General features: G+C 43.4%; 1 protein-coding gene across 1 annotated transcript in view; it reads left to right on the top strand.

Moving 5' to 3' along the window:
* The first annotated feature begins 1,634 nt into the window (after window positions 1-1,634).
* Window positions 1,635-16,658, top strand: part of znf638 (zinc finger protein 638) — a 40,436-nt gene continuing 25,412 nt past the window's right edge. The window contains exon 1 of the mRNA XM_056259320.1: window positions 1,635-1,792. Coding sequence (XP_056115295.1) covers window positions 1,671-1,792 — 122 coding nt within the window. The 5' untranslated portion in view covers window positions 1,635-1,670. The remainder of the gene's footprint in view (window positions 1,793-16,658) is intronic.

Here is a 16,658-nt window from a genome sequence, read left to right as displayed (position 1 = left end):
ACACAGGACACACACACACACTGATTAGGATATTCGTCTCTTGAGCCGGCAGTGACAGCTGGGTTTGTGCGGAGGATGAGTCTGCATTCCGGATCTGATTAAGAGACTTCGTGGAAGCTTCAACACACTGGGCATGAACACAAATGAATGAATTGCAAATTTGTCATATTTTGCAATTACAAGTTGGTCATATTTGACAATGAGCATGATTGGGCAAAATTCTGAATTGAAGAATTGGCTCCCTTTCAATTCATGAGTTGGAATTTGAATTTTTCCACGCCAAAAATAAGTTGAATTTGAACTGAAAAGACAGGAAAAGGAATTTATTGAATTGCAATTTAAAGAAATTCAACAAAGGTACAGTAATACAAATTGTGTTCCTCCATGCTGGACTACAAAAGTCCATCCATCTATCTATCTATCTATCTATCTATCTATCTATCTATCTATCTATCTATCTATCTATCTATCTATCTATCTATCTATCTATCTATCTATCTATCTATCTATCTATCTATCTATCTATCTATCTATCTATCTATCTATCTATCTATCCTCCTTGACCATGATTCCAGATTCAGATCTCGAATCTGATGTTTGACATTATAAAGGACAAGCGACATGGTCTCGAGGCCTTGAAAGGAAATGGTAGTGTTAATCTTAACCGGTGGGATATTTGAATTAAATAGTTCACATTACTCCCATGAGGTCTTAAGAACATATAAATGAAAGTCTGCAAGGGAAATGAGCCAACACATGGGGTCAGCAGTTAGCTATAAGAGCGAGATAGAAAAAAAAGAAAGAAAGAGAGACAGCGAGGAATGGGGCAGGAGGTGTAAATGAAGGCACAGGATATAGAAGGATGGAATGTCTCTTTAAATTACCCTTTGCTACCAAGCAAGGAGAGAGGGAAATACCATAACCCTCTCTCTCTCTCTCTTTCTCTCTCTTTCCCCCCCTCTAGATGTTTCTTTTCTCCCCTCCCGACAGACGTCCGGCATGTGACACTGTGGTTCAGCTACACCAGCTGACTGATCCGGGTGGCAGAAACTGTGTGGCTTGAAATCCCAGGACACCCTTAGCAATCCCAGTCTGATCTTTAATAGCTGTCAGAGAAGACAACCAGGATGGAGAAGCCGATACTAAATTCATTTTTAAGGAGTATTTGCAGCATATACTCCTAAGTATAAGTGTGTTTTTGTTAACGGGCTTGATTTTCTCAACATTTTTGGTGAAGAAAGAAATTTCGATGTATGTCAAATGAAAACCTTCTAGCTCTGGTATCATCCTTCGGACGGTGTGACTATTTTGGGACAACTTTTTTGCCTTTTTGTGACCCGTTAATCTCAGCGCTTATTTATTACCCCTGCACCAGATAACTTGTGTAGCAACAATTCCCTGTTTGCAACTCCAGGTACGGATCAGCATCAAATTCATCATCCTAAGACCATCCGCAACAACCATCATCCCATCATGTGTCGGTTCCTCATCATTGTCCTTCAACTATAATCAATTAGACACTTTTCCATCCTTCTGAAAGCCTTTGTGAATCTCAGACTCTGTATTGGTTGGTTTATTTGTGGATTTTAAGGTCTCTTTGTGGCCCAGAGCAGGTGTGAGTGCTACAGGAGCACATTTGCCCTTCGTTCAGCTTTTCTAGTGCAGAAGACATGGTAAAAAGCAATAAGAAACTAAATTCCCAAGATGGCGCAACAAATGCTATCATAAGTCACAATGTCAACAAACAGGTCAATAGCCTGGCTTTCTTCTCCCGACCAAATGCCCCAAATAGGTAAGTGGAGATGTGTTTTAAAACCAACTTTTTATTCTGATTCTGGATCAGTTGTGGTTTAATTTCATGGTAGGAGCCGATCAAGATTCAGCAATTAAGTGCTATTTGTGTCTAAAAATGTGTGGCTTGAAACTTTGGAGCTGAAACAGAGAGAAAAAAGAAATGTTAAAAAAATGTTTTGTGTGTTTTCTCCCATCCTCTGCTGTTTAATTCGCTAACATGTCTGGATGTGAGATTTTTTGCAGTTTGTGCCACGCTCATGTGCCTGTTTTTTGTTATGTCCTGTCCTAAACTTTATATGTTGACATGAATCAATTGACTTTCTAAAAATACAAGGTAGAAGAACTTTACAAATCGGTTTCAGAGATTATTTCCCTACACTGAAAAAAAAAACATAAAATCCTTAAACGAGGTAAATTTACTCAAAGAGCAGCACTGCATAAATATCGAGGCTTGTTTTCAGAGAATGTATCTTTCATACAAGTGTATTTTGTCTTGATTTTTTCACTTACTTTTCAAATATAAAAAAGTTCAATAGTTTTCCATTTCAGTAGAACAAAATACACTTTTATTCAAGATACAATCCATAAAAACAAGTCATAATGTCTTATGCAGTTATTCAGTTACATGTTCAGTATCTTGTTTTTATGATATATATATATATATATATATATATATATATATATATATATATATACATATATTCATTAAGTATATGATTATCAGCTGTGTAGTTCTACGAAAAGAATAGCATTAACATGAATATGATTTAAGTAAAGGGTTTTTGGCAATGCCACATCAAATTAAAACATGTTTGTGCTGGTAAAGGCATCTATAATCATAGACTAGTCACGTCTGGTTTCATTCCTTTTGTGTGAGTCAGTATCCCCTGATGGCAATAGTCTAATTATATAATCCATGTTGTATTCATTTATAATGGTCCTTAGACCAACTAGTATGAAGAAATAAGCTCAAGGGTTTGGTTTTCCGCAGCCTGCAGGGAACAGCAGCTGTTTTTGTCGGCAGTTTGCTATGCAGAGGAATGTTATTATCATGTATAAAATATACTCTTGAACTCTTGAACCAACATGAGTTTTTACCCCTGTACTATAATGCCAAAGTCAGCATAGTAATTGTTTTAATATATAATATATCCAGTACACTAAATATTTTTACTTTGGACTTTTTTTCATTGAATTATTTTGCCATGTATGTAATTGGAGATATATTTAAGACACCTCCACCCCCCAATACTCTCTACCCCCCAGATGCAGACAAGAAAGGCTTCTCTGTGTTCTTGAGAGCTTTGTAACTTTACATTTGCGGCCTAGCTTCATTCTCTTGATCACATGACTAGAGGATACTGTTGCTTACTTCATGTCACATTCCTCTCGTCACTCAGCCCAGATTAACACTGGTTCAGATATTATTAAACATACAGGATCTCCCACATTAAACTGACTGAAAGATGCAAGAATCGACATTATTCTGTTAATATGTAGGTATTGTAGGTTGAATTTAAAGCATATGCCATGGCTTCTTATAAAAGTACAATGATTACGAACTGATTGTTGCTTTGGTATGTTCTCCTTTGTCCCGACTGAGTTGGTTGATGTAACCTCTCCCCCTGATCTGTGGATGAAAGGATTTTGTTGTTCTCTCTCCAATTCACATCCTCTTCTCCTCCCTCACACTAACAATGGATCTTCCTCTGCTGTCTGGGACAGCACTGCTCTAACAAAAACTTACTCTGATACTCTAAAGATGAGCAAACTAACATGTTTTTATCAATAAAAGATGAACAGATAAGTATGGAGCCCCTAAAGAGATATGGTGGTGGGGGGAAAAAAATAGATGGGAGAAAAAATATTAAAGACCCCTGTGGTGAAAATCAAGTTCTCTTACGAGAGGTTCTCTCGTATTGCGTAAGCTAGCTTACGCTGCGGGAAAGATTCATCTTTTCTGAGAAATTGAAGCCAAAAATGATCCTATAATTTTGTATCCATTGTCAACGCAGTTCAGCTGCAGCAGAGCATGAGCAGGCTAGCTAGCAGCTCATTGGCTCGCTCACAGGGAACTGCTTAAGCCTATGAGGAGACACGAATGAACTCTCGGCCAATGAGAGTCTGACCTGCTCTCATTGCGTCAGAGCCCGCCGAAACGGGCGTGGCCAGAGAGTATACATTCGCCTCTCAGGCTGCAAACTCTGATTTTCATCTCTTCAGCGAGGCTACACGCATCTGCTGATCCTGAGAGAAGCCGCCGTCGTGGAAAAGGCACCTTCTAGCGAGCATCTGGGAGTCTGAGGAAGCCGGCCGTCTTCGCCACCTTCAGCCGTCCTGCAAGCTAGCGCCATCCGACGGATTCATATCCTTTACCAAAAGCTTCTTGTTTTGTGTGTGTGTATCTAAAAGAGCCGAGCGTCTTTGTAAAGATGTCTCGTTTTTCCTCCTGCGGTTCTTGCCGCGCTCCCCTCGAGACTGGAGACCGCCACGTCATCTGCGCTCTCTGCCTCGGATTGGAGCACGCCGAGCTCGCCCTCGCCGATGGCGGCTGCGATCTCTGCGAATGGGCTTCTGTTGTCGACCCTGCGGGCTCGACTCGAAGCGTTACGCCGCCTCCCCCTCTCACCGCCTACGAGCGCTGAATGGGGGACGAGCCGCTTACAGCTGTGCCAACCGCGGCTAGCTTTCTTTACTTTACAAGAGAGCTAGCCCGGCCCCATGCATACGCGTCACCGGCAAGTGGGTTTATAGTGCGTTAGTTCCGTCGAGGCCGAACTTGTCGCTGCTATCACGCCCTCTTATCTGCTCGCGCTATTAAGCCTGTGTCTTCCCCCTAGCTCAGTGGTGGAACACAAAGCTTTTCGCGCCAGAGACCCGTGTTCGATTCCGGCTCTCGCAGATAACTTTTTTATGCAGCTCTGAGCTCTCGGCTAGCTTTCTTACGTTACAGAAAGCGGCCGCGCTCTCCCGCCTGCATATAACGCCGCTACATAAAGCGTTTATAGTGTATCAGTTCCGCTGAGGCCGAACCTGTTTCTGCTATCACGCCCTCTTATCTGCTCGCGCTATTAAGCCTCTGTCTTCCCCCTAGCTCAGTGGTGGAACACAAAGCTTTTCGCGCCAGAGATCCGTGTTCGATTCCGGCTCTCGCAGATAATCTTTATGCAGCTCTGAGCTCGCGCCCAGCTCTCTTACGTGACAGAAAGCGGCCGCGCTCTCCCGCGCTCATGAGAAACGTTCTCATTTCCGAGCATAAAGCTGGACAAATGGGTTATAGTGTGTTAGTTCCACCGAGGCGAACCTGTTACTGCTATCACGCCCTCTTATCTGCTCGCGCTACTGTGCTTGTGTCATTACCCCTGTGGCTCAGTGGTGTATCACAAAGCTTTTCGCGTCAGAGAAATCTAAAAAAGTGCATAAAAGCCTCTTGTGTAGAAAATGTGCCCACAACACTGTGTTCACTCATACACAAAACACTGCATGTGCACAAACACCGTTTTCACGGCGACCCAGAGATATCTCAAAAAGAGCATAAAAACCTCTTGTGTAGAAAATGTGCTCACAACACTGTGTTCACTCATACACAAAGCACTGCATGTGCACAAACACCGTTTTCACGGCGACCCAGAGATATCTCAAAAAGAGCATAAAAGCCTCACGTGTAGAAAATGTGCCCACAACACTGTGTTCACTCATACACAAAAGCATTTCAGTTCCCGTGTGTCTCACAGAGCCCACTCTCATAAAGCGGTTCCAACCCGCTCGAGTTTCAGAGTGCATAAGCGCGCCCACGAGCCCGTGTGCGCGTCCCACCTCTGCTCACTCTGTTACACGGCCCTTAAACTCCTCTCTGAGTGTAAGTCCCGCTGTCATAAACACTATGAGCGCGCCCGCGCGGCCCGCTGTGTGCAGCAACGGGGACCATGTAGCCATTCACCCCTTAGCGTTACGCTTCAAAGCGTGGAAAGCTATTCCGGGAATTTCCCAGTGGGTGCAAAACACAATAAGGCTAGGCTATCGCTTACAGTTCCACCGCCGCTCTCCAGGTTTCCGAGCGCGGCTAGAAACTATTGTGAACCCAGAAGCAGTGACTCTGCTCCGTTCAGAGATAGCAAAACTATTGTGCAAAAGGGCTATAGAGAGAGTTCCTCTATCTATGAGCGAGTCGGGGTTTTACGGCCGTTATTTTCTGGTTCCAAAGAAAGACGGCGGCCTCAGACCAATCTTAGACCTCAGATTTCTGAACAAAGTTCTCATGAAGAGACCGTTCAAAATGCTCACTATCAGAAAACTCCTCGCGCATGTGCGCCAGGGGGACTGGTTCATTTCACTAGATCTGAAAGATGCCTACTTTCAGATTCAGATAAATCCCCTTCACAGGCCATTCTTACGTTTCGCCTTCGAAGGCCAGGTTTATCAATACACCGTCCTCCCGTTCGGCCTATCCCTAGCACCCCGCACGTTTACGAGGTGCATGGATGCGGCGCTCGCCCCCCTGCGGAGTCAGGGGCTGCGAATACTGAACTATTTGGACGACTGGTTGATTTTGGCACAATCACAGAGGGAGCTACTGTCTCATCGTACAGTTCTCCTCGACCATCTGAAAAGTTTGGGCCTCTCTGTCAACTGGACAAAGAGCGCACTTCAACCCAGTCAGACTATCTCCTTCTTGGGTATAGAGCTAGACTCGGTCTCAATGACGGCTCGTCTGTCTACACAGCGCGCGCGCCGTGTGCAGCGTCTCGCCGCATGTTTTCAGATGAACAGACTCACACCTCTGAAAACTTTTCAGAAGGTGCTGGGTTACATGGCCTCAGCCTCCGCAGTGCTCCAGCTGGGGTTACTGCGCATGCGCCCGCTTCAGTTCTGGTTGAAGAGCCGTGTGTCTCACCGCGCGTGGACCACGGGCCGCCAGCTGATAAAGGTAACGCAGACCTGTATCACAGCTCTGCAGCCATGGACCATGACAGAATGGTTTCAGCGGGGCGTTTCCATGGGGACCTTTTCTCGCCGAAAAGTCATTTCGACAGACGCATCCAACATGGGTTGGGGTGCGGTCTGCCAGGGCTCACCGGCCTTCGGCCCCTGGTCAGCTCAGGAGAGTCTCCTCCACATAAACTGTTTGGAGATGCTGGCGGTCGAGAACGCGCTCACGCGCTTTCTGCCGCGCATTCACGGTCACCATGTGCTGATCCGTTCGGACAATATGGCTGTGGTCTCCTATCTAAACCGTCAGGGCGGAGTCAGATCCAGAAATCTCTTCCGGCTGACAGAACGCATCCTAGTTTGGTCCCAGTGTCACCTGCTCTCGCTCAGAGCGACGCACGTGCCGGGCCATCTGAACGACGGTCCAGACAGTCTGTCCAGGAACCCCATTCCCCCTGGCGAATGGTCCCTGCACACTCTTACAGTCCAAAAGCTGTGGCGAATATTCGGCAGAGCAGAGGTGGACCTCTTCGCCTCAGAAGAAAACACCCACTGCCCAATATTTTTCTCAAAACGCGAGGACGCGCTAGCCCAGACCTGGCCCAGCCGCCCGCTTTATGCATTCCCTCCGGTTTCTCTGCTACCGCAGGTGCTTCAGAGAATCAGGGAAACACGCCACTCGGTGCTCCTCATAGCCCCGCGTTGGGAAGGTCAGACTTGGTTTCCGGAGCTCACTCAGCTGTCACAGACAGCCCCGTGGCCCATTCCAGTCAGAACAGATCTCCTCTCCCAAGCTCGCGGCACGATCTGGCATCCCCACCTAGAGCGCTGGGCGCTTCATGCGTGGGTGATCAACGACTACCCGTTGCTTTGCCAGAAGGAGTGTTAAACACGATCATGCAGGCTAGAGCGGCTTCTACTAGAAGCCTCTATGCGTCTAAATGGTCTGTGTTCTCTAAGTGGTGCACCGACAGAAACGTGGACCCACGGTCATGCGAGGTTCCTTCCTTGCTAGTTTTTCTCCAAGAGATGCTGGACAAGGGCAGGTCCCCATCCACTCTCAAGGTGTATGTGGCAGCCGTCGCGGCGTTCGCTGAACCCCGGCGCGGCCAGTCACTGGGCAAAGAGGGCTTAGTCATCCGCTTCCTCAGGGGAGCTAGAAGGATGAACCCCTCACGCCCCCCGTCGGTGCCGATTTGGGACCTTTCCATAGTTCTCGAAGCTATGAAAGCCCCCCCATTCGAACCGTTAAACACCGTGGATCTCAAATACCTTTCGCTCAAAACCATCTTTCTGCTCGCGCTCGCGTCAGTAAAGCGTGTGGGAGACCTTCACGCGCTGTCCAGTAGCGCTTCCTGTCTGGAGTTTGGGCCCAATGACTCCTTAGTCGTTCTCAAACCTAGACATGGTTATGTCCCAAAAGCGATTGGTACCCCATTCAGGGCACAAGTTATTTCCCTATCGGCTCTGCCTGCATCCGATAGCGAATCTGACTCTAATCTCCTGTGTCCGGTCAGGGCCCTGAGATTATACTTTACTCGCACTGCTCCGGTCAGACGAGCTGAGCAGCTTTTTGTTTCGTTCGGTGGGCGCACCAAAGGGTTGGCCGCCTCGAAACAGACTCTGTCCAGATAGATAGTTGATGCCATTGCAGCCGCATACGCGTCAAAAGACCTGCCATGCCCTTTGGGCATCAGGGCCCATTCCACTAGAGGCATGGCCTCATCGTGGGCTTGGTCCAGCGGAATTTCCATTCATGATATTTGTGTGGCAGCGGGATGGGCTTCCCCCTCCACCTTTATCAGATTTTACAATCTGGAAGTTCCCGCCTTGCAGGCTAAACTACTAGCAGTCTAGTATGTTACAGCTCTTCTGGTTGAGCTGCACTATAGGGAGTTATTCACTCAGACCGGTTTCGCTCTGTCCCTCCTTATCATGTGCTTATGTACTTCACAATCCCCGGCCCGCTCCGCTGGCCTTTGTCACATGTACATATTTTATTCCCACTCATAAGGGTTCCCCAGGGTCCTCCCTGGGACTCATAGTGGATGCTTAGCACGCACGGCGTTGACCAGGTGTTCCCGCAGCGTAAGCTAGCTTACGCAATACGAGAGAACCTCTCGTAGGAGAACGAATCGGTTACCTAACGTAACCTCGGTTCTCTCTATATGAGGGAACGAGTATTGCGTTCCTGGCCGTGCTTGTGCTACTAGCGTTCTCGCTTCATTTCTATGAAAACCAGAGTTTGCAGCCTGAGAGGCGAATTTATACTCTCTGGCCACGCCCGTTTCGGCGGGCTCTGACGCAATGAGAGCAGGTCAGACTCTCATTGGCCGAGAGTTCATTCGTGTCTCCTCATAGGCTTAAGCAGTTCCCTGTGAGCGAGCCAATGAGCTGCTAGCTAGCCTGCTCATGCTCTGCTGCAGCTGAACTGCGTTGACAATGGATACAAAATTATAGGATAATTTTTGGCTTCAATTTCTCAGAAAAGATGAATCTTTCCCGCAGCGTAAGCTAGCTTACGCAATACTCGTTTCCTCATCTAGAGAGAACCGAGGTTACGTTAGGTAACCGATTCGTTTTTAATGTTGTTTATATGTCTATGGGGTGTTTTTAATATGCTTTAAGACAAACCATGTGCAAATTCATCAGTCAGTTGCTGAGTATTTTCTCCTTAAAACTGAAGTGAACCAAATTCAGTCTCAAAATCACGGTTTTGAAATCACTGGTGTTTCTGACGTCACAAACGTAACCAATCCCGTCACAAGGGGGGCGGGCTTTAGCATATTATTAACTATATGCTGCAAAGCAGGGGAGTCTCAAGAGAAGCCAGGTTATCTTCTATTTTCTGTTGATATAAAAAAAGTGTGTACATCTAGCAATATAGTGAGTGCATTATGTATGATGTATATTAGTTTAAAGTGTTTCTAAGGATACTGATTGTTGGAAGGCAGCTTTCTCTGAGATAGCGAAAGGGAACATGGTTTGTGTAACTTTAGCAAGACATTATTAGCTGTTTGATAACGTAGTCAAGCCAAAGGCTAATATTAATTGACCATTGTGTGTTTGACATGGAGAGCGATACATAGAACGCATTACCATTCTGATACATCGACAGCCTGTATAATTCACTCTTCCTTTTCTGAATCAGTTTCTGGTTCAAACATATATGGCTGAAATAAATGAATATTTCCACTTGCCACAGTGTAGCATTTACTACAGTAAAGTTGAGTGAGTGATCAGGTATCCTGAGCTGCTGTGAGTGAGTGGAGGCGGGGACTAATTTACATATTAATGGGACTACGTATACTAAATGAAGCAAGGGTATAGAGTAACATTCAAGCTATTTTAAGGCATGAAGAAATTATTTTCACAGGAAAATGCGTTTAAATATGTCATTTGATGATTAAAGATGAGTTTTACTTTTAAGGGATACAGTTATTGACTACAGGGGGACTTTAAAGGGTCATGAAACCCTAAACCCAATTTTCTGAGATTTTAACAGAGGTATGTGTGTTGAACACCATTAAAGACAATGTTAGCATCTGTTAGATTTAATAGTAGGGGGAAAATAGTTACTTTTTTTTTTTTCTTGCTATTTTTGTCTTCCGGGTTTTAAATCATCGTGTCCACGTCACAGGCTGTGATGTGGCAGTGCACTGTGAGTGCTTTGATGACTCATCGGTGTCTCATAATTATTCATGAGACTGAGTTTTCTTATCCTATGAGAAGACACTGTCTCTTAATTAGTCATGACACCACGTGGATCTTTCCAATGACAGACATGTCAAACTGTGATACCGCATAGTAGATGAGCAAAAGTTCCAGTGCGTTGCATATCTTTCCCCGCGATGCTGCCAGGGCTAGACTCTGGCTGCGGGCGGTTGGCCAGCCATCAACCACAGACACATCTAAACTATGTGTGTGTAGCAAGCATTTTTGTAGCGAGAGAGCTTCGAGAACTGGAGAATGGTGGACTTCGGCCTTGTTCACCAATCCAAGTTGCGTCTTGCAAGTGATGCGGTACCAAGTCCTGAGGACTTTTCTATCCCTTCAGAGGTGTGTGTGTGTGTGTCTAAAATGTAACCCTGACCGTTTTACTTGCCTTAGTTTTGTTAAACCTCTGGGGTCGACAAACGCGCCGGCGCGTTTTGCTGGATTTTTTTCACATAGCAGCTAAATAGACTTAAAATACTCCGTTATTTATGGTCATACAGACTTAAGAAATATGAAAAAATAAACTGTTAAATGTCTACTTTTTTATGTGTCCACTTACAATCGAAACAAAACTGTGGTTTTATAAAATAAAGAAAGTAAACAGGATGTGCTTTCTGCCTCTCCGTCTCCGTGAACTATTTTTCGGGAGCACGTCTCTAAACTTAAACAAAATTCAGCGAGTACTATTCACCCAGGCAAGAGCAGTATATCTTTATAATCACTTAAAATGAATTATTTTCAAATATATGCATTTATAGTGTGTATGTAAACAAATATTTATTTTATAATGACATTATAATTGTACATGTACATTAATATGTTTTAAATAGAATTACGATTACTGTAGGCTAATATATAGGCCTATAGCAGGACATTCAGTTACTTTTGAAAGGACAAAAATAAGATGTCAGTGTATTTCATTAGACTTTAACTTTGCCAGCTATAAAAAATCTAGCATTTCCTCACGTTTTACCACTGATTTTTAGTGACAGTTGAAATGCATGGGCCACTGGCCGATGACAGTTATCCCGCCCTCCCCTCTCCCCTGCCGTGCCGTACCACACCCACTCCCCTCCCTTCTTCTCACAGCCATCCACGCCCATTTAAGTTGCATTTTTCAAAAAGATTGTGAGCTAGACTTGAGCTGAAAGAGTTCATGACCCTTTAAGTCAATGCTTTTGTTTGCCCAATAAATTTTGAACCTTTTGAGTTCTTTGCCAGCAAATGCAAAGTTTTTTGGGGGGAAAGCATTGCAAACAAAAGCATTCTCAAGTAAACGTATCTTGATTTAAGAATGTTTTGATGTTTGTACTATCTATCAACAATACAAAAATACTAAGTCGGAAAATAATTTTTGCAGGGTCCAGGGGACAATTAATAAACGTTAAATAGACAGTCAGTGTTTGAGCATGAGACATCATAGTGAAAATACGTATAACTACATTCCTATATGAAAGGAACTGTTTAAATTACTGATTAAATGACAATCCAACTGGGAAAGGACTGTTTAAATGGAAATAGACTCTTCCCTCAATTATATCGTTATTCATGTATAACAAAATGTTCACCAACTAGAAAAGATGCCTCATCTCAAAACTTATAATTTAGCCAACTTCCATCCCTCCCTCCTCCACCCATCCCCCCTCCCCTCCCCTCCATTCCTCCCTCCCTTCTTCCATCCATTTATCCATGAATCTATCCATACCTGCCTCCATCCATCCACCCACCCTCCCTTCTTCCATCCCTAGGCCTCCCTTCATCTATCCATCCTCTATAGCTTTATCCTTTGTAGGAAAACAAGTGCTGACAATTTAGACAAATTTAGACAAAATTACAGCAAAATTAATTACAAAAAGTGCATTAACAAAAAAAAACTTCATATTTCTAGTCCTTGCCCAGTGTACTTTCATTGTAAGTGCATTACTGTAACATTTAACTGTAACTTATACAATTAGAGAACACACAGCACTGTGTGGAAGCTTGTTGTTGCTAATCTGTGAGTTGGGCTTTTGACATTGACATTTGCATTTAATAGTCGTGTGGGACTGCAGAGAGACTGTCTGGAAAAGCCCACAGTGTGTCCGCTGTGGTATTCTTGTAAATTCCAGAGCCTCCATTACTCTGATACAGACTGATATGCCATTTCCACCCCCACATTTTATAAATGCCATTCTGTAAAATCATGTTTTAATTTTAAAATCATCATTTGTAAAAAATCATTTTTTTAATTGTCACTGTCCTCATCTTCGTAATCACAATCATTGCTGAAATATCATCATTAACCTCCACATTCTCAATGTCATCATTATGCTAATCAAAAACTGTATTTTCGTCATATGCGCCTTGCGAGCAAACACATTATGCACACTCTAAAAAAATGCTGGGTTGTGTCAACCCAAATTTGGGTCAAATATGGACAAACCCAAATGTTGGGTTAAAAATGTAATTAAAAATTTTAACCCAACTTCAACTTTCACTTTCAAATGTAAATTGTTTAATTACATTTTTAACCCAACATTTGGGTTTGTCCATATTTGACCCAAATTTGGTTGAAACAACCCAACATTTTTTAGAGTGCATTTAAAGAGATATTCATGACATATTCACAAAGCACACGAGGCATAGGACACAATGTCTTCTTGCTGTCTGTCTGGTTCGCACTAACACAACATGCTGCTCGCTCCAAATAGACCCTTGAGCTGAAGGACCAGTCATGTCAAGCAGCTGAATGCAAACCGAATAAAACATTGCATTCATAAATTCAGCACAAAGCAAAGGGTCATGACTTAAAAGATGGTGAGCTAAACCATGAATGATGACCTTCACTGCATAAACCAATCAGTCACCTCACCTGCTAGCGGACTATCATTTCAAAGTTATGATGAAATTTCAGCAAAGAAATCTTCTAAAAACAATTACGTGGACTGTATTTTAGAAGGCGACAATCTGCTGTAGCCTCCTTATGGAGTCCCGTGATATGGCCTGTAACATAACGCTGTAGTGATGATCCCATGGCTTGATGAAAGTCTGAATGCAATCAGAAACAGATTTATGACTCTGGTTTGTTTGTTCTGGAAGTAGTCGCAGCCACAGGCTTATGCCATTGATTGAACGTTGACTAAATAAATACCAGGAGATTACGGTTTCATTCCCCCTCCTCTCCCTCTTGCAATTGCTTTCCTCTCGAAATGGCATAAAAATGTCCAGACAACCCTACTGTGAACTAAATAGCCAAATCTATAGACCTCACACATAAACTCAGACCTTTGTGGTGTCCAAAAATAGTGTATGCTTTTAAAACTGAAGATTTATGAGGCAGTAACAGCAATTAATCTATCTTTGTGTAATCCAAATTAGGTCTTGAATCAACACTGGCTTTCAAAAGACACTATTTAAAGTGACTACCATTTACAAGTGTTATGGATATTAATATCTATTTAAAAAATAATTTAGCAATAAAAAACAACGTTTCTGGTAACTATTGCTTATAATTCTGGAGGTTACCAGTAATCCATTTGTAATCCATTACAATACAACAGTTCAATAAATAAGTTGATATTTTGATATATTTTACACACAATATTGTCTGTTTCTGCTCAGTTTTTCCAACGAAAATATTACCTATAAAGCCAGAGCAGAACTGTTGTGCGTCTCTGAGAACACACAGCGGTTTCGCCTCTGAATGAATTCGCAGTTTGATCGGAGCAACCAGGTGAACCAATTATTCAATGGCCTATTCTTAACCCTCTATAGTACGGTGTTGCCTCCAGGCAACATAGTCTATTTTAGCTTTTTTTAAATAAAAACTAATACAATTTTATTTGTCAATGCTCTCTAAGGGGAGGGGAACTCAAATACTAACCAATGAAAATGCAAAAGAGTGGTAACATGACCCACAGGGGTCCATTGTGTTCCCTCTTTCAGCACACGTGCACATGTCACATGGCTCCATATTTTCTCCACTGAAAAGGGCATTTTTCACTAATTTCTGTCCAGATAATCAACTACAAAAAATCGTAGTCACGTTCATTGGTTAGTAAAGAAGTATTTTCAAAAACATTACATTATATATCATCAAATGTATCATAGGGAATTACATAAAACTGCATGTTGCCTCGAGGCAACATTGTACCGTAATGGAATCACATAAGGCCATACCAGGCATACTAGGTTTGAATACAATAGTGGGTTCGTGGGACGGGGCGTGTGGCTTGTGAGTGGTCAGCGGGGGTCGACGGGACATTTGGCCACTATAGTGGGTAATCGGGCAAATAGTGGGTTCGTGGGACGGGGCGTGTGGCTTGTGAGTGGTCAGCAGGGGTCGACGGGACATTTGGCCACTATAGTGGGTAATCGGGCAAATAGTGGGTTCGTGGGACGGGGCGTGTGGCTTGTGGGTGGTCAGCGGGGGTCGACGGGACATTTGGCCACTATAGTGGGTAATTGGGCAAATAGTGGGTTCGTGGGACGGGCGTGTGGCTTGTGAGTGGTCAGGGGGGTCAACGGGACATTTGGCCACTATAGTGGCTAATCGGACAAATAGTGGGTTCGTGGGATGGGGCTTGTGAGTGGTCAGGGGGGTCAACGGGACATTTGGCCACTATAGTGGGTAATTGGACAAATAGTGGGTGAGTGGGACGGGGGCGTGTGGTGCCACACAGGATGAAGGTGGCGCTGCTTCTGGGATTCTTGGATTTTGGGGTTCTCCCATCGGGCCCCTGGGGGGGTCAGGCCTCCCTGACCTCACACGGGTCATTAGGTCGGCCTGGGAGGTCTTCCACATGTTTGATCTTGCTGTTGTTTAGGCCTGGCCTTCATATTAGGATAAGGTTATGGTGATTGTTAATGTTTTATCCTGAAACAACACCGATTGTAATGTTTTGATATGATAACTTGATATGATGGTTTGTAGTACTTGCGTTCCATGATGGTACAATGTTGCCTGAGGGCAACAGCTGGATAATAAATGTTACTTTTTATTAAATATGAAATGTGTAATTCATTAAAAACTTCATAAATGTGTTTGTTCAAGTGTTCAGTTAAATAAATTGATGTTTTCAATAAATCTATCATTTTTTTCTTCATGAAAATGTCAAATGTTTCAATTTGTCCATTGTGGTACAATGTTGCCCTGAGGCAACAAACTTTTAATTAATAAATAAATTTAAAAATAATGATAATGTTTATTGATATTGTTATAGTGTCCAATTTTAAGCAGGAAAAACATAACAAATAATTTTTTTCTCACTGATATCATAATGCGTACCATAGAGGGTTAAAGAGAGCCATTAGGTGTGTTCGACTTCCGCTGCGCAGACCGATCAGAGAATGACATCAAAACTTGCGAACTATGCTTCCAACGGTGTCTCTAGGAACATTTAGTGCCTTCGCTTTTTTTTGTATCCTGTTCCTTTTTTGTGAAGGGCGATGATATCTTCTCTTAACTTTTTGGACCATCTTTTGACCAAGCCATATTTCTGACATGCAGTCAAACGTGACACTCAACAAACCTAGCCAGTTCACATATTTCATGTGTTTAGCTCAAGCACACCTGGTGCAACTAATGAAGCCCTTGATTAGTTGCATCAGGTATGTTTTAAACAACACCTATTTTGCAGATTTGTGCTGTTGTGAGGGATTCTACAGGGGGCTGAAGATATATATATATATATGGACAGACTATTCCAACCTTGGCAGGATTTATTGACAGGATTAGATGTGTTAATCATAGTCTCCTGGTACTAGATGTTATCAGAAACTGAATACTAGAAAGTTTAATGTGGTTCCTATTCACCTTTGACAGAGTGACATTACTTTGTCATAACAACAACCTTGCCAAAAACAATCATACTAAAAACATATTCACATTTATATTCTATATCCTGATCTGCTATGTTCTTAACACATGTTGCCATGACCTTGGCTATTGGCCTTGGTTCAGTTTTAATGCCATAAGGACCTTAGATGGGTAAAGGATATCTATATCTGGGCCCCTTAACAAGATTTATGGGTTCCTCCTTCAGAAAGGTTACATATGTTTTTGGATATGTTTTATGGGCATGCATGGTTTACAGTGATTGTGTGTGTGTGTGTGTGTGTGTGTGTGCGTGCGTGCGTGCGTGCGTGCGTGCGTGCGTGCGTGTGTGTGTGTGTGTGTGTGTGTGTGTGTGTGTGTGTGTGTGTGTGTGTGTGTGTGTGTGTTTAGGGCTTGTAGCCCT

Source organism: Rhinichthys klamathensis, unplaced genomic scaffold, assembly GCF_029890125.1.
Source record: "Rhinichthys klamathensis goyatoka isolate OS25496 unplaced genomic scaffold, OSU_Roscu_1.1 h1tg000165l_1, whole genome shotgun sequence".
In the NCBI taxonomy this organism is placed as follows: Eukaryota; Metazoa; Chordata; class Actinopteri; order Cypriniformes; family Leuciscidae; genus Rhinichthys; species Rhinichthys klamathensis.
The sequence above is the reverse complement of the archived record's forward strand: the minus strand, read 5'-3'. Positions and strand labels throughout refer to the sequence as shown.